The sequence below is a fragment of the Vigna angularis genome, chromosome 9 (genome assembly GCF_016808095.1).
Source record: "Vigna angularis cultivar LongXiaoDou No.4 chromosome 9, ASM1680809v1, whole genome shotgun sequence".
Lineage (NCBI taxonomy): Eukaryota > Viridiplantae > Streptophyta > Magnoliopsida > Fabales > Fabaceae > Vigna > Vigna angularis.
Genome location: NC_068978.1, coordinates 8,809,214 through 8,827,783, shown reverse-complemented (window position 1 = coordinate 8,827,783; position 18,570 = coordinate 8,809,214). Strand labels below are relative to the sequence as shown.

At 35.0% G+C, this 18,570-nt stretch overlaps 1 protein-coding gene across 2 annotated transcripts; it reads left to right on the top strand.

Annotated features, from left to right (window-relative positions):
- On the top strand, nt 1-5,882 carry LOC108346451 (uncharacterized). Of its 2 annotated transcripts, none has more exons than XM_017585530.2 (6): nt 1-140; nt 3,340-3,878; nt 4,351-4,543; nt 4,639-4,703; nt 4,784-4,994; nt 5,415-5,882. In XM_017585530.2, the coding sequence occupies exons 1-6, from the start codon at nt 18-20 to the stop codon at nt 5,760-5,762; spliced, it is 1,479 nt and encodes a 492-aa protein (XP_017441019.2). In that variant the 5' UTR covers nt 1-17; the 3' UTR covers nt 5,763-5,882. The 2 variants fall into 2 exon arrangements, with proteins under 2 accessions (XP_017441019.2, XP_052724576.1); XM_052868616.1 differs by lacking the exon at nt 1-140 and adding an exon at nt 2,656-2,773.
- The last annotated feature ends 12,688 nt before the right edge of the window (nt 5,883-18,570 follow it).

Genomic DNA, 18,570 nt, shown 5'->3' with positions numbered 1-18,570 from the left:
GTTGAAGAACTCCATTGATGATGGCTAAGAATCAATCATTGAGCAAAGAGAGAAAGTGGGTTTCAACCTATGGCTTCTTCTCCCTCTCCTTCCTCTTCTTCTTTGCTACAACCAATTTCTTTGTCAACTGGGTTGATCTTGTAAGTAATCTCTCTTAATCAATATTCATCTTCTTAATTAGTGTTAATTGTTTCTGATTAACTATATAATCACTTCTTTTAGCTTTTCCTTCTTTCTCACTCTCCCTATGTTCTTCATGAATGATTCAATATCCCTTTGCATCAAGCTAAAGGCTGTTGTGTTATTGATGATTTATAAACTGAATTTGACTTCAATTTGAATTGTTATTATTATTATTATTTTTAGTGGTCTTGAAATTACATTTTTACTTTTTTACTTCATATCAAGTAAATATATCATATATATTAATTTTGAAAAATGAAAATATATAAATTCCTAAAAGGGTAAATATTTCTTTTATAACTTTTTTTTTAATTGAGAGAGAAAGATGAATGAAAAGGTAGGGTTAGAGTAGGTTTAGGGGGAGAGAATTAAAATGGATCACGTAAAAATGAGATTAAAGTCACTCCCACGTAATAACTTTTGTATTAAAATAATATTGAAATTTGACTTGGTTGGTGTGTAATTATGAATCCATGAATTTGAGTGCATGTTTAAATTCATGAAACAACTATGACTATAATTAATGAAGATGCGAAAGAGAGAAAAAAAAAATAGAGCCTAAATAATTATATTTTTCAACTATATGTAATAAAATTCAATATCTTTGAGCCAAATTCTGTCTCTCAGAATCTAAAAAAAAAAAATAGCTTTTCATGTTGACTTTCAAGTAAATATTAGTGAAAATAATACTGTTTATTCAGTTAAGTACAGGGAGGATATATATGGTTTATTATTACATACTTTTCTATTTTATTTCTCATTTCTTTTATTTCTCTCATTATTGTTTTATTTATGTTCTACAATTTTTTTAATTTTCATTCCCTTTTATCCCATCATAATTGTTTCTTTCTTTTCTAGCAAACCAACCTAACCTAGGTATACGATTATAGGCAGCCAAACGTTAAAGCACGAATTAATATACTATTTCAAAGTTACGCACTAATTACCTGTTTCAAAGAAATTGAGACCTATTGGCATTAATTTCTTTTATATAGATGTAATTTTTAATTTAATGTTAATTTATACATAAACTAGTTTATAAAAATAATTTTTTATTAGGTATGTCAAAATCAACATTTATATTTATACCAAAATTAAAAACAATTTTTACTTTTCTCTTTTAGAAGTTTTTGAAGAGATTTGTTTAAATACATCAAAAACGTGTTTAGACGAACTTCTCTATAATTTTTTTTTTCTGAAGAAAAAAAATAAAATAACTTATTTCATGAGCTAATTTATAAATATTTTTTCATATAATTTCTTTAGTATTTTTAACCAGTGCATATACTAATTTTCTTTTAGGAAAATGTAAACAAATTATTTTTATATTTCTCTCCTAACGAACTCTAAGATTAATTTTGAAAACATGACAATTTATTAATTTAAATTCTTTCACATAATTATAAAAATGATTTATTTTCTTTTAAAACCAAACACAGTTTTTGGTCTGGAATTTCGACATCAGCTCAATTAATTAATCAAATTTGCTAATATTTTTTCAAGAATTTATTTTCTTAAAGTTGTTAAATTATTAATTAAAAGGATGTGTATTTTATTAAGTCTATACTTTTAATTTTTCTTAACTGACATCATCGCTAAAAAAAAAATCTTACTACATATGAATTGTTAAATTTGTAACCTATTAATGTAAATATTTATTTATGTTATTTTTCAAAGAGAAATGCTAAATATTGTTTTATGACACTTACAAGGAAAATTAACATTTTTATTATATTAAAAAACCTAAACTACTTAATTTAACGAATAGTTTTTCAAAATAATTCAAGACTTTCAATAAAGTATATTTACTGTTGATTACACGGTTATTCCCTTAAAGCACTTTGTTAAACAGAACATTTATTTTTCAAATTACGTTCCCTAAAAACTTTAAGCCCAAGTTGTATTTGGTCCCCTAATTTTGGATTTTATTTAATTTAGTCACTATATTTTCAAATATCCATAATTTCAGTCTAATATATTTAATTCTTTTTTACATTTTAATTAGTTAAATTATTTCTTGAATAACTTAAATGAATATATTAGGTTTAGATTTAATTTGAATAAAAGTGAAAAATAAATAAACCACGTGTAAAAATTGAGAATTTGATAAAAAATGTTTTTTTTAAATCAAAAGACTAAAATATTGTAAAAATAAATAAGGATACCAACAAAAAAAAATGGCATCCAAATTCATTTTGACCAAACTTTTAACTGTAACTTTGCTAGATGCTTAAGGCCTTACCCTTATATATACGGTATGCTACACGATTTTTACCTAAAAGCATTAAATTCTTCATTAAGAACATTATACTTCATAATAAAAAGATAGATATATACTTAATGTTGAGAAAGCAATTAAAAAAAGTCTTGAGTGGTTAATATAATTAATTATGAATCAATGACTTTAATTAACCAAGTATTCTTAAGAAGGTGCACTGAGTTTTAGTATTAATAGTCAGCAACAACATCTTATAAAATTCTAAGGCTAACTCCTCCCATTTGATTTAGCAAGATGATCAAATGGATTTTCTTCTCCATCATCATCTTGATCGTTTTTGTTGCAAGCTCTTTCTTCTTGGAAGCTGATTTTGTAAGTAGCTTTTGTTATCCTTTATACTTTGATCTATGTCTTGATCAAAACAAATTTTGTATGTGTTTTTAAAATTTGTCTCTCCTTCATATTCATTTCTTTTAATCGATTGGTTTGTCTCCTTACCCCCAAATAGAATGATTTTTCATGACATATAGATTTTAATTATACATACTCGAATTATATGTTATTGATTGAAATATTTTACATAGATATTATACACTATATGTTTTATAAACTTAAGATATACTCTCGTATGAATGTAAAAGATTGGAGTACCAACTGATACTTAATTTATTGATTTTTTATTTTATTGATAAAAAAGAGTAAGTTTTCAATTATTTTTTTTGTTTTTTCTTTGATTATACATATGGGCACACTTCATAGGACATTCTAAGAAAAAAGAAATAAATTTTTGCATAAATTAAAGTTAGTTTATGTAAAATTTTAAAAATAAAAATTCAAAGAAATTATATGAATTTTTATATAATTAGTTTATGATATGAATATTTCTTGGAAGCATTCTCTTGATTGATGTAGATGCATATCTCTTGAGTTTTTTGCAGTCAAGAATAACAAGCACTACTCTTCTGAAGACAATTATAATATTCAATAATAAGCCACAACTCCAATTTCCACTTAACTGCACTGATAAAAATTCAACAGCAACATGTTCATCGTACTACCCAACAACATTGGAGTTTGATGGTGATTCAACTACATCATGTCCAGATTACTTTAGATGGATCCATGAAGATCTGAAACCTTGGAAGAGCACAGGAATCACAAGGGACATGGTTGAAAGAGGCAGAAATGTTTCACATTTTAGGCTTGTAATTGTAAATGGAAAAGTTTATGTACAAAAACTTGGCAGAGTGTATCAGACAAGGGATGTGTTCACAATATGGGGAGTTTTACAACTTCTGAGGTTGTACCCTGGAAAGATACCAGATTTGGATCTAATGTTTCAGTGTGGAGACAAGACTGTTATACTGAAAAAAAATTTCCAAGGACCACAAGCCTTGTCACCCCCTCCTGTCTTCCATTACTGTGGAGATGAAATTTCCCATGACATTGTCTTCCCTGATTGGTCCTTCTGGGGTTGGTAAAATTTCTATTCCCTTTATTCATTATTCTAATTTTATTAGATTATTAAGGATGAGTTTAAGTTTCATAAACATGAGAAAATGTAACAACATTAAAACATATTAAAACACGAGTCTAATCTACGCATAAAAGATTCACACAATTTTTAACTTAAAATTGTTAGACAATAAGTTCATTGATGTTTTTTTTTATACGATGTTTAACTTTATCTTTTTAATAAGTGAAATTTAAATTCACACTTGAATTTATTTAACTTTATCTTTTTAATAAATGAAATTTAGATTCACACTTGAATTCGTTAAAAAAATAAATACTTTGTAAAAAAAATATCTAATTTTGAATTAAAGGTGATATTAATTATTTATATGGATGGATTCGTGTCTTATTGTTATTAGTCTCTCTCAATCAATTACATGTTTTTTAATTCCACTTTTGAAGATATAACATGATTTCATATATTTTGGTTCTAGGCCTGAGATCAACATAGGACCATGGGAAAGAACATTACACAATATACTAGAAGGCAATAAGAAGACCAAATGGATAGATAGGGTACCCTATGCTTTTTGGAAGGGAAACCCAGCAGTGGCTAATATTAGGAGAGAACTCATGAAGTGCAACCCTACAAAACAACAGGATTGGAATGCAAGAATAGAAAGCATAGTAAATATATAACTTTAACCTTGATTCTTGATTTAGGTTCATATACTTCACTAGTGATGTCAAATTCAAATTAACCTTTTTCTTTCCCTTTTCAGCAATGGAACAGGGAGAAAGCAAGTAATTATGCGAATGCAAAACTAGAAAATCAGTGTACTCATAGGTAAATATTTTGTGCTTTTCTTTTGAATCCATTGATACATATATGCTACTTACTAACTTTTGAAATTTTTGTGATGAAAGATATAAGATCTATATAGAAGGAGCTGCATGGTCTGTGAGTGAAAAATACATAATATTGTGTGACTCAATGACCTTGTTAGTAGAGCCTACGTATTATGACTTCTTTACAAGAAATATGGTACCTTTACAACACTATTGGCCCGTCAGCCCCAGAAACATGTGTGAAGACATTAAATATGCTGTGGATTGGGGGAATTCTCACCTTCAAAATGTAATCACTTTTCCCAATATTATTCATTGTTTTAAAGTTTTAAGTTGAAAATAATATCAATTTCTTATGTAAATTGGATTAAAATTTTATAAGGGTTGTCTTTCAACTAATTCTTCTCATAAAACTTATAAGTGTTGAGAATATAAGTATAAGTCTAAGTCTCACATTGGATAGAAATGAGAAAGTAGAGCATTATATAATGTTGAAAGACCTATTAACCCATTGCCTTAAGGTTTTGGGTAAAGAGTAGTGTCAATTCCTTATGTGATTGAGTTCATAACTCAATGGTATTGTGTTTTTCCAATAAACATCTTCTTAATAAACCAAACAATAAGTGATAACCAAATACTTATAAGCTCGTTACCTTTGTCTCATTGATATTCTGTATACTAATGATGTTTTGAATTTGAAATGTTGCAGGCGCAGATGATTGGAAATGGAGGGACTGACTACATATTAGAGAATTTAAAGATGAAGTATGTGTATGATTACATGTTTCATTTGTTAAATGATTATGCAAAGCTCTTGAAATTCAAGCCAACCATACCAGAAGGAGCTATTGAGATTTGTTCTGAAAGTATGGCATGTCCTGTGCAAGGTTTACAAAAAAGTTTCATGGAAGAGTCCATGGTGAATTCACCAAGTGATACACTTCCATGTGTAATGCCTTCTCCTCATACACCCCAAACTCTCAAACAATTTCTGCAAGAAAAGGAAAATCTAATCGAACAAGTAAAGAAAAAGGGTGTCAATAGCATGTTAGTGTAACAAATTCAACTTCTCAAAATGAGTTTCATTATTTTGATTAAAGGAGCATATTTTTGTCAATTTGTTCAAAAATTTTAGTTTCATCTTGTAAATTTAGAATATTACATAAATACAAAGTGCAATGCCTTAGCTCAACACTACTAACTTTGGTCTAGCTAATACCAAAAGATTAAAGAATTAATATATCATTCTCTTCTATAAGTTTATAAACTAATGAACAATTGATATATCATTTTAACATAAAGGAAAAAATTGATAGAGAAAATATAATTTATTGGTATTTTAGTTTCCATATTAACACATTAAATATGCTAAGGTGTGAGGTCGAGTAACTTCTAACACCTTCACAATTTTCTCTCCTGTGTCGTCCGGTTTCGCTCCTGGATCTCCTTCTTCACTCTTCCGTTCGGAGGTGCTCCTGCCAAAGGTTCTCGATGCTTAAGTCAGTAGATAGTCCGTTTGGTAGGTTTAATTCAACAATAAATGCACAATAAATGTGAATCACCTACCTCTTACCTTTGACCTGTATTTATAGTTTTCGTTATGGGCTTTGTTTGGATCAACAAACCTTAATATAGGCCCAATCACAACCCAATCACCCATAATCAACCTTTTACCTTAATCATGACACAAAGTTTTGCTTACTGTCAGCGACCGACCAACCATGCTCAATGTTCACCGATTGTCCAGGGTACCCGTCCGGACACCCTGGTACACTAGGCTCCCCAAGCCATAGACAATTAATATTCGTTACGGTTTGAAAAGAGAATAGATCTTGTTCGGCCTGTTTAAAAGATGTTTTGGCGAGAAACACACGTGTCGCTCTAGGGCAAGCTGTCGTCCCCGGGTAGTGGAAGCATCATTAAATCTGGACCATTGATCGTGGCCGGTTTTAACGGCTACGATGCAGTGGCGATTTTCTTAAAATTTTACTATAAATAGGGGTGTGTGGTGTCGTCATTTTCAAACTTCTCTACTCACTCCTTTGTATATCGTTCGGTACAATATTCTTTTTCAAAGGTAATTAATAAATGGATACTATTCGTTTGAGTTCTTCAGATGGGTCAACGGGCAGGGACAACGGTGGTTCGTTCGACGGTGATGGGTCTTCCTCCCCTAGTTCTGTGTCGTCGTCCTTTCTTGAGAGGACCGACTGGGAAGGCGGATCGGAATCAGGTTCCCGTGTTTATGGCGACGAGAGGTCATAAATGGAGTCTCACTCTTCCTTCTTATAGGGGAGTCGACGTCGATAGTGAGAGATCAGAACCGGAAGGTGGTTGGCCAGTCATAAGGGGATACAGGTGGGCCTCACATGATGTGGGCCTATATGTGTCTGACTACAAGACTAAGGAAGAGCTGCAATGGTGGGCCGACCGTTCATTCGTGGTGCGAGACGAATACGACGCTTGTTTGATTCGATTGGGGGTTAGTCACCCCAATGAAGGGGTTTTTCACGGAAAAGGATCCAGCATCGAAGATTTTTTCTTCGTATACACTTATTTGTTCAACCAATTGTTCGTTCGGGCGCCCTTCACGTCATTTCAGTCGGCCAGACTTCGCGAGTTGAACGTGGCTCCTTCTCAACTGCACCCGAACGGTTTGGCTTACATACAGGCCTTCGTGGTCGTCTGTTCGGCTCTGGGGATCACTCGTTCGATGTCTGTGTTCCTTCATTATTTCCATGTCCGACCGCTCGCCAAAAAGGGTTGGGTATCATTGACCACAGTCCAGGATTGCTGTTTATTTAGGCCGTACTCGGAGTCTTTTAAGAATTTCAAGAAAAGATACTTCAAAATATTAATTGAGGAGGCCAGTCGGTCAGAGTTTTATGATGAAGGGGACGTTCCCTTGTTCCCCTTTCATTGGACAAGGGACCCTCGTAAAATAAATGCTACGCCGGTCGGCATAATGACCCATGTTGAAGTAGAGACCGTTAGAATGATTAACGACTTGCCTTGACGCCTTCCTGCCCAAGCCTTTATTGAATGCCTCTACCATGAGAATTTTGATCAGATGGCTTTCGGTATGACATTTGTCACTAGCTGTGTTGTTTTGATATTAACTTAGCTAAATTTTTGTTTTCCTTCCAAGCATCATGTGTCTCCTCGCTCCCTAGAAGACCAGCTACATCACCTCTGTAAAACAAAAAGAGTTACCGGCTCGAAGATAAGGGATCCTCGATCGACCGGTTCTAGCCATGCGACAACAGTCGCCCAGTCTTGCATAGTGGCGAAGCTGGTCCATGATGCGACGGTGGTGAAGGTTGTACAACCTACTGTTAGTAAATTAATGAAGATGAAGTTTTGATGATGTCCAAATCAAGTCAAGAACAAACAAGACTCATGAAGAATGATCTTTGAAGGCTTGTAATCTTTTGTAATAATTGTATGAACATAGGAAAATTAGTAGTTTTATGTATGCATTCAAAAGTGATGTAAAAATAAGCCATAAGCAAAATTCTGTGCAGTGCTAATCGATTAACAAGAGGTGCTAATCGATTAGCGTTAATCGATTAACAGAGAGTGTTAATCGATTGTTCCAGAGAGCCATGGAGAAGCGAGACAGTGCAGTGCTAATCGATTAACAGAGGGTGTTAATCGATTAGTGTTAATCGATTAACAAGGGTTGTTAATCGATTAACATAGTGAACGTTTTGAAAAACTAGCCGTTTTTAGAGCCGTTGAAGTATCCGTTGGGTTGTTAATCGATTAACCACTGTAGCTAATCGATTAACACTGTCAGAAAGGTTGAAAACGAAAAATGGAGGAGCCTTTGGATGAGTCTATAAATAGACTCTCATTTTCTCTCAAGAAGAATCAACTACTCTTCCCTTGTGCTCAAATACTCTGAAACTCTTGAGAATTGTGTGCTCTTGCTCAGCTAAGGAAACTCTGTCTGTAGAGTTGGTGAAATACTGCTACGGTGATAGAGGAATAGCTGGTTCATCCTTGGTGCATCTAAGGAAGTGTTTGGAAGAGGAATTCATCCTTCGTGAAGTATTCGGAGGAAGTGTTTCATCCTTTGTGAAGATTCAAAGGAGGTGTTGTTTCATCTCTTGTGGCTTCAAGAGAGGTGTTTTCTAAACTTTTACAAATTGTATCTGTGTGATTGTAGTTTGTAATAGTTTTGTGATTAGTGAAGTGTTTATCTTGTTTTGAGATAAGCGACTGGACGTAGGATTGGTAAGATCCGAACCAGGATAAAATCATCTGTGCAAATTTCTCTCAACCTTACTCTACTTTATTGTCTTTATTATCTGCTAAGTAAGTTTAATTGAGTAGAAATTTTTAAGGCACACGTTTTTAGTAAGAACCAATTCACCCCCCCCCCTCTTGGTTTGTTATTCCACGCTAACCATTCCGCTGCAGCCGCTTCTGACAATTGGTATCAGAGCTTGCTTTGATAGTCATTCAAATGGCAGGATCACATCAAACCTTTGCAGAGGGTGCATCAATCAATAGACCCCCACTATTCACTGGTGAGAACTTTGCATTCTGGAAGGTAAGAATGCAAATATTTATGGAATCTATTGATATAGATATTTGGGATGCTGTTGTATCTGGTCCTTTTGTTCCAATTAACAATATGCAGGAACCAAAGCCCCGTGACCAATGGACTGCTGAAGATAAGAGAAAACTTGGTAATGATGTAAAAGCTCGTAATATTATTTCATCTGCTTTAACTGTTGACGAGTTTTACAGGATTTCTATTTGTAAAACTGCACAAGAAATGTGGGAAGTACTTAGAGTAACCCATGAAGGAACAGATGATGTTAAGAGAGCTAGAAAGAATACTTTAATCCAGGAATATGAAATGTTCAGGATGAAGCAAGGAGAAACAATAGTAGATGTTCAGAAACGCTTCACCAACATAGTAAATCATCTTATTGGATTAGGTAAGTCTTTCGATACTGATGAGCTTAATATAAAAATTTTGAAATCTTTAGACAGGTCTTGGCAACCAAAAGTGACTGCAATTTCTGAGTCACAAAATCTCAACACAATGACCATGGCGGAATTATTTGGAAAGTTGAGAGAGCATGAACTTGACCTCGGAAGACTAGATGAAGAAGAAGCAAAAACTAAGAAAAAGACTCTAGCCTTCAAATCTGAGGTAGAAAAGAACAAAAGCAAAATGGAAGATGAAGACTCAGAAGAAGATGAAAATTTGAGTCTACTAATCAAGAGGTTCAATAGGTTCATGAAATCAAAAGGCAAAGGGAGATTCAGAAATGAAAAGAGAGAAAATCAAGGATCTTCCTCAAACTATAGATGCTATGGTTGCGGAGAAAAGGGACACTTAAAAGTAGACTGCCCAAATCAAAAGAAGGGTGAAGAAAAGAAAGAAAATAAGTTCTTCAAGAAAAAGAAAGCATACATCGCATGGGACGATGACAACGAATCAATTTCTGACTCGAGCAGTTCTGATGAAGAAGCAAACATATGTCTAATGGCGGATGACGATGACTCTGGAAGCCAAGTAAATACATCTAACGATTCAGATAATTCTAGTCAATATGATAGTGAAACTGAATTGCATGATACTTATGCTGCTTTATTAGTAGAATCCGAAAAATTAGATATAGCTCATAAGAAATTGAAAAAGGATTTCAAAGAGGTAAAATTAAATTTTGAAAATGTTCTTGAAGAAAATAAAAATTTGAAAATTACTTCTGAAAATTTCTCTAAAATAAATGATAATTTGAAAACTGAATTTACAAATTTATCTGAAGAAAACAGAAGTTTGAAAAATAAATTTTTATATCAAGCGGAAGAAATTAGAAATTTAAAAAGTAAAGTTTTATATTATGAAAAAGAAAAATATGTTGCTAATAATGAATGTGAATCTTGCATAAAATTCAAATATTTTTCTGAAAATACAACCACTGGAGAATGTAGTAAAAATAATGAAAATAAGGTTGTTAAAAATAAGTATGTTCCTAAAAATAAACATAATCATAGAACCCGTAGAACTTGGGTAGAAAAAGGAACAACTTATAGGAACACAAATGTTGCATCATGCTTTTATTGTATGAAAAAGGGTCATACATCTAATAAATGTAAAATTAAGCATTATGGTGTTCCAAGTGGTAGATATGCTTGGGTTGTAAAATGATTTTAATCTTTTAAATCTAACCCAAAGGACCCATACAAAGTAGTTGGGTACCTAAATAGCTTGTTCTTTTTATGTTGTAGGAATTATCAAAACCAAGGAAGTATATGTGGTGTCTTGACAGTGGATGTTCAAAACACATGACCGGAGATAAAAAGAAATTTACAAGCTTCCGGAAAAAGGAACGAGGCTTTGTCACCTATGGTGATAACAACAAAGGAAAAATCCTTGGAATTGGAGATATTGGAAGTGAAGATACCTTGATGATCAAAGACGTGCTATATGTGGAAGGATTAAAGCATAACTTAATTAGCATTAGTCAATTATGCGATAAAGGATTCAAGGTAACCTTCGAACAAAATTCTTGCACTATTTATAAAAATGATTCTTCTGAAATTGCTTTGAAAGGAATTAGGCATAACAATATTTATTTGATTGATTTAGAAAATGCATCAAATAGGAATATTTCATGTTTAGTAGTAAAAGAAGAAAATTCATGGTTATGGCATAAAAGAGCTGCACATATTCATATGCAACAATTGAATAAACTCATTTCTAAAGACTTAGTAATTGGTTTACCAAAACTAAAATATGTGAAAAATAAATTGTGTGATGCATGTCAAAAGGGAAAACAAGTGAAATCATCTTTCCATTCGAAAAATGTTGTTTCTAGTTTAAAACCCTTAGAACTTTTGCACATGGATTTATTTGGTCCCTCTAGGATAAAAAGTTTTGGAGGAAATTATTATGCTTTAGTTATTGTGGATGATTATTCAAGATATACTTGGACTTTCTTTCTTACTCTTAAAAGTGAAGCTTTCAAAGAATTTAAAAAGTTTGCAAATTTAGTTCAAAATGAAAAGGACTTGAAAATAAAGGCTATTAGAAGTGACCATGGAGGTGAATTTCAAAATGAATCTTTTGAAACTTTTTGTGAAGAATATGGCATTTCTCATAATTTTTCTGCACCTAGAACTCCTCAACAAAATGGAGTTGTAGAAAGAAAGAATAGATCCTTAGAGGAACTTGCTAGAACTATGTTAAATGAATATAGTGTTCCTAAACAATTTTAGGCTGATGCTGTGAGTACTGCATGTTATGTATTGAATAGAATGCTTATTAGGCCTATTTTGAAATGTACTCCTTATGAACTTTTTAAAGGTAGAAAACCAAATGTTTCACATTTAAGAATTTTTGGATGCAAATGTTTTGTCTTAAATAATGGAAAACAAAATTTAGGAAAATTTGATTCCAAATCCGATGAAGCTATTTTTCTAGGATATTCTCTAACTAGCAAAGCTTATAGAGTTTTTAATCGGAAAACACTTGAAATAGAAGAATCTGTGCATGTTGTCTTTGATGAAATTGTGGACCTTGAGGTAAAACCTCTTGAGTCAGATGAATCAGATGCAGGTGAAAATGAAGACTTGCAAAAGACAACCAATGAAGAGAAAATGAATAATCCTCAAGATGATGAAGATCTAAACAAAATATGGCAACAACCTAGAGGATTATCATTGGACAACATCATTGGCGACATATCAAAAGGGGTAAACACTAGAAGAAATTTAGTTAATTTTTGTATGAATGTAGCTTTTATGTCGCAGATTGAACCTAAGAACATTAAGGAAGCTCTTCAAGATGAACAATGGTGTATAGCAATGCAAGAAGAACTCAACCAGTTTGAAAGAAATCAAGTTTGGGAATTGATTCCTAGAGAAGATACTCATCAAGTAATTGGAACAAAATGGGTATTCAGAAACAAACTGGATGAAGATGGAAACATCACCAAGAATAAAGCTAGGCTTGTGGCTCAAGGATATAGTCAAGAAGAAGGTATAGATTATGATGAGACATATGCTCCAGTTGCCAGGTTAGAGGCAATACGTCTACTTCTTGCTTATGCATCTATAATGAAATTTAAATTATTTCAAATGGATGTTAAAAGTGCATTTCTAAATGGTTTTATAAAAGAAGATGTGTATGTTGAACAACCACCCGGTTTTGAAGATTTCAAATTTCCAAATCACATCTATAAGTTAAAGAAAGCACTTTATGGTTTAAAACAAGCACCTAGATCTTGGTATGAAAGACTTAGCAATTTTCTTTTAGAAAATGATTTTAATAGAGGAAAAGTTGATTCCACCTTGTTTATTAAAAGAGTCGGAAAACATATTTTGATTATTCAAGTATATGTTGATGATATTATTTTTGGATCAACTAATAAATCTCTTTGTGAGGAATTTGCTAAGACTATGCAGGGTGAATTTGAAATGTCTATGATGGGAGAATTAACATTCTTCCTTGGTCTTCAAATTAAGCAAATGAAAGAAGGTACGTTCATTTCTCAAACTAAGTATTGTAGAGAAATTCTTAAGAAGTTTGAAATGGACAAAGCAAAGGAAGCATCTACACCTATGGGAACCTCTTGCTATCTTGACAAAGATGAGTCAGGTAAAGAGGTAAATCAAACTCAATATAGATGCATGATAGGTTCTTTGCTATACCTTACTGCTAGTAGACCGGATATTATGCAAAGTGTTTGTGTGTGTGCTAGGTATCAATCTAGTCCTAGAGAATCTCACATTACAGCAGTTAAAAGAATATTGAAATATCTTAAGGGAACTGCATCATTTGGTTTATGGTATCCATCTGGAACGGAACCTAGTCTTGTAGGTTTTTCAGACGCAGATTATGGAGGTTGTAAGATAGATAGAAAAAGCACTAGTGGAACATGTCATCTTCTAGGTAGTTCCTTAGTTTCTTGGCATTCTAAGAAACAAGCATGTGTAGCCTTATCTACTACTGAGGCTGAATATATTGCTGCAGGAAATTGTTGTGCGCAAATTTTTATGGATGAAACAGCAATTAGAAGATTATGACATTCACTTAGATCATATACCACTTAAGTGTGATAATACAAGTGCAATAAACCTTACAAAGAATCCCATAATGCACTCTAGAACAAAGCACATTGAGATTAGGCATCACTTTCTTAGAGATCATGTGCAAAAGGGAGATTGTGAGATAGAATATATTGATACTCAACATCAATTAGCTGATATTTTCACCAAAGCATTGCCTAAGGATAGGTTCTATGAGCTTAGAAGAGATCTAGGAATATTGAAAATCTTTTAAAATTGGACATAGGTAAAAATTTGACGTTTTTCGAAAATCAGCGTCAGTTAATCGATTAACACGTCCTGTTAATCGATTAACGTTAATCGATTAACACACCCTGTTAATCGATTAACACACGTTACAGCCTGAAAATTTTTTTTTTTAAATTTCTAGCCGTTGCGACGGCTAAAAACGTTCCTTGTATGCTTGCCTCTTTGAATTCAATAAAAAGTATGTTGTTTTTCTTATTATTTCTATGCATATATGCTTTTATTAAGGGGGAGTATAATTTCTAATATATTTAGGGGGAGAAATTATTCATCACTTTTTAATAATGATCAAAAAGGGGGAGAAATATTTAAAGCCTTAAACTTATTTCTAAGTACACTAACAATTATTTCTTCCTTAAGTTGTGTTTCAAATACAGATTATTACCAAAAGCTTTAAATCAAGAAAGTTTTGATCATCATCAAAAAGGGGGAGATTGTTAGCAAATTAATGAAGATGAAGTTTTGATGATGTCCAAATCAAGTCAAGAACAAACAAGACTCATGAAGAATGATCTTTGAAGGCTTGTAATCTTTTGTAATAATTGTATGAACATAGGAAAATTAGTAGTTTTATGTATGCATTCAAAAGTGATGTAAAAATAAGCCATAAGCAAAATTCTGTGCAGTGCTAATCGATTAACAAGAGGTGCTAATCGATTAGCGTTAATCGATTAACAGAGAGTGTTAATCGATTGTTCCAGAGAGCCATGGAGAAGCGAGACAGTGCAGTGCTAATCGATTAACAGAGGGTGTTAATCGATTAGCGTTAATCGATTAACAAGGGCTGTTAATCGATTAACATAGTGAACGTTTTGAAAAACTAGCCGTTTTTAGAGCCGTTGAAGTATCCGTTGGGTTGTTAATCGATTAACCACTGTAGCTAATCGATTAACACTGTCAGAAAGGTTGAAAACGAAAAATGGAGGAGCCTTTGGATGAGTCTATAAATAGACTCTCATTTTCTCTCAAGAAGAATCAACTACTCTTCCCTTGTGCTCAAATACTCTGAAACTCTTGAGAATTGTGTGCTCTTGCTCAGCTAAGGAAACTCTGTCTGTAGAGTTGGTGAAATACTGCTACGGTGATAGAGGAATAGCTGGTTCATCCTTGGTGCATCTAAGGAAGTGTTTGGAAGAGGAATTCATCCTTCGTGAAGTATTCGGAGGAAGTGTTTCATCCTTTGTGAAGATTCAAAGGAGGTGTTGTTTCATCTCTTGTGGCTTCAAGAGAGGTGTTTTCTAAACTTTTACAAATTGTATCTGTGTGATTGTAGTTTGTAATAGTTTTGTGATTAGTGAAGTGTTTATCTTGTTTTGAGATAAGCGACTGGACGTAGGATTGGTAAGATCCGAACCAGGATAAAATCATCTGTGCAAATTTCTCTTAACCTTACTCTACTTTATTGTCTTTATTATCTGCTAAGTAAGTTTAATTGAGTAGAAATTTTTAAGGCACACGTTTTTAGTAAGAACCAATTCACCCCCCCTCTTGGTTTGTTATTCCACGCTAACCATTCCGCTGCAGCCGCTTCTGACACCTACGCCTATTGTAAATTTAGAGTCGTCTAGTGCGGCTGCTGTTATGGTCGTTCTTGCCACAGAGAAAAAGAGAAAATCCAAAGAAGGGGAGAAGTCCTCTTCCAAGAAGAGCCGCTGGGAGGGAAGTGTTCCTCGTCCTATGTCGGGCGGCATTTTTGACCAACTGTTTGCTATGGGCGATCAGGTCAACTTTCATATGAGCTCCTCGCTACGGGCGGTTGTTGAGTCAAGGCCGAATTGGTCAAGGCCAACGAGATGATTGACGTTTTGAACGATAACGTGCAAATTGAGCACGAAGAGGGTTTTAATAAAGCCCTTCGCCAAGTTGCTTACCTCCTGGGGGTCGACGCTCTGGCCTCCGGGTTTGATATTATGAAAGATGTATTTGAAGGGATCATGCTGCCCATTGAAGACTCTCCTGGTGAGGACGCGGGGTGGCCAACGTTGAAGATCGTTTGGCTGATGATGGTGGAAATGAATAGTTTAGTTTAGTGGAAGGGGGGTTTATTTTTTCTTTTTGTTAAGCGTGGTCGGGGGCCAGACACTTAGGTTTTGTTAGTGTGTCTCGCCAGTCTGCTGATACTGTTCAGTGCACATCCCCTCCTATCAATATTTTAATACAAGTTTGTTTCTCTTTACTTATATAGTTCTTGTTGTTTCGATCGGCCATTGACCATTCGCCTCTGACATCTATAGTATATCTTAAGTTATTTTAGAATCGTCGTTTGGCTTTGAATTATGATCATGAATCGATAGACATCTGGAGAATTGACTTGCTCATAATAGCTGGGCGGTAGTGGTTCTTTTGGTGAACTCGTCGTTCACTGCCCGACCAAGTTGGCAATGGTTCCATTAGAAACTCTCCGTTCATCAACTTGGTTTTTAGCTGGATCGGGCGACAGTGGTTCATTTGATGAACTCTCCGTTCACCGCCCGACCAAATTGATAGTGGTTCCATTAGGAACTCTCCGTTCATCAACTTGGTTTTTTAGTTGGACCGAGCGATAGTGATTCATTTGATGAACTCGTCGTTCATCGCCCAAGCAAGTTGACAGTGGTTCCATTGGGAAGTCTCTGTTCATCAACTTGGTTTTTTAGCTGTTGGTGTGCTAGTCGTCTGGTTTAAAAGTGTTCTGAGAGTACTAATTGGAGCATTCTGGATACTGTATTAACTAAAAAGAGGAATACAATACAAAGATTTAACTAAAGTAAAATTTTAAATGTGATGCATTCCAAGTGTTTGGGATTGGTTGTCCGTCCGGATTGGTGAGACAGTAAGCGCCATTCCCAAGGGCTTCGGTGACCTTAAAAGGTCCTTCCCATTTCACCACCAGCTTTCTGTGGGTTGCCGTCCGGCGTGCTTCACCTGTTTTTCTCCACACCAAGTCTCCTTCCTAAAAGCTTTTGGGCCGCACTTTGGTATTATACCATATCTCCACCATTCTCTTACACGCTTCCGCTCTCAATACTACTCGGTCTCTTCACTCGTCCACGGTGTCCAGTTCTACCCTTAGTTCCTCCTCATTCATGCGGATATCCTCTAGTTGCCGTTGTAAAGAAGGTTCTCCCAACTCAACTGGTAACATGGCGTCAGTGTCGTACGTTAGGTTGAAGGGCATTTGCCTGGTCGTCCTGTGTGGGGTGCATTTGTATGCCCATAGGACCTCCGGGAGCTCGTCAACCCAAGCTCTCTTTTTCTCTCCCAATCGCCTCTTCAGCTCTGCCACGATCGTTTATTTTACAGCCTCAACCTGGCCGTTTAGTTGAAGGTGTTTGACCGAGCTGGTCACATGTTTTATTCCCAATCCTTGATAAAACTCACCTAGTCTTTTATCAATGAATTACCTTCTAGTGTTAGTAACGACCATTCTGGGAAGTCCAAACCAGCAGATTAACTTCCACACGAATTTTTGCACCTGGTGTGCGGTTATCGATGCTAGTGTTTCCGCCTCTACCCACTTAGTAAAAAAGTCGATGGCGATTAAGAGAAACTTCTTCTGAGACTGTTTGGGGGAAATGGCCCGACAATATCCATGCCCCACAGTGCGAACGACCAAAGGGAAACAAAGGTGTGCAAGGCTGTCGGTGGAGCGTGGGTGTCGTTAGCATGCGCTTGGCATGTTGGGCATCGTTGCACGAATCGCTTGGCGTCTTCGTCCATGGTGGGCCAGTAATAACTTGCCCTGACCGCCCGTGCCTTCAAGGTTCGCCACTCGGTATGGAAGCCACATACTTCGTTGTGGAGCTCGTCCAGCACATATTGAGGTTCGGGTCCTAAAAGGCACTTAAGAAAGGGGTTGAGAATCCTCTCCTATAGAGATCTCTTCCAATGACGAGATAACAAGCGATTTTTCTGGCGTCCGCCAGGCAGACAGTTTGACCAGCATCTTGTTGGTCCATGAGCCACCTAATCTCCGTTCTCTAGTCATCCGGATCTACCGTGGCCGTTGTCAGACATTCCACTGATGGTTGTGATAGCACTTGTCTAATGATTGTCATCAGTTGTCCCTTTTCTTTTCTGTTGGCCAGTTTGGACAGTCTATCAGCCGGGGCGTTGTCCCCTCGGGTAATGTGCAATATATAAACATTTTCAAAGTACTTGGCCAGAGAGGAGGCTTTGTGGAAATATTGTAGCAGATGGTCGTCTTTCACTTGAACTTCATCATTCATCTGCTCTACCACCAACTGTGAATCCGTTCAACAGGTTAGCCTTCGTGCCCCCATGTCTTTGGCCAGCTCGAGTTCGGCCACCAGAACTTCATACTCCGCTTGGTTGTTAGATGCCTGGAATTGAAACGTAAGGAGTGCTCCAGTAGAAATCCGTTCGGTCCTTCCAAGACTATTTCGGCCCTACTACGGGTCCGTCCGGATGCGCCATCGACGTACAACACCCACTCAAAAATGGAGCTTGTTGGATGTAACTCCGTCGCGAAATCTACAAAGTGTTGACCTTTGACCGAACCCCTCGGCTCATACCGAAGGCCAAAT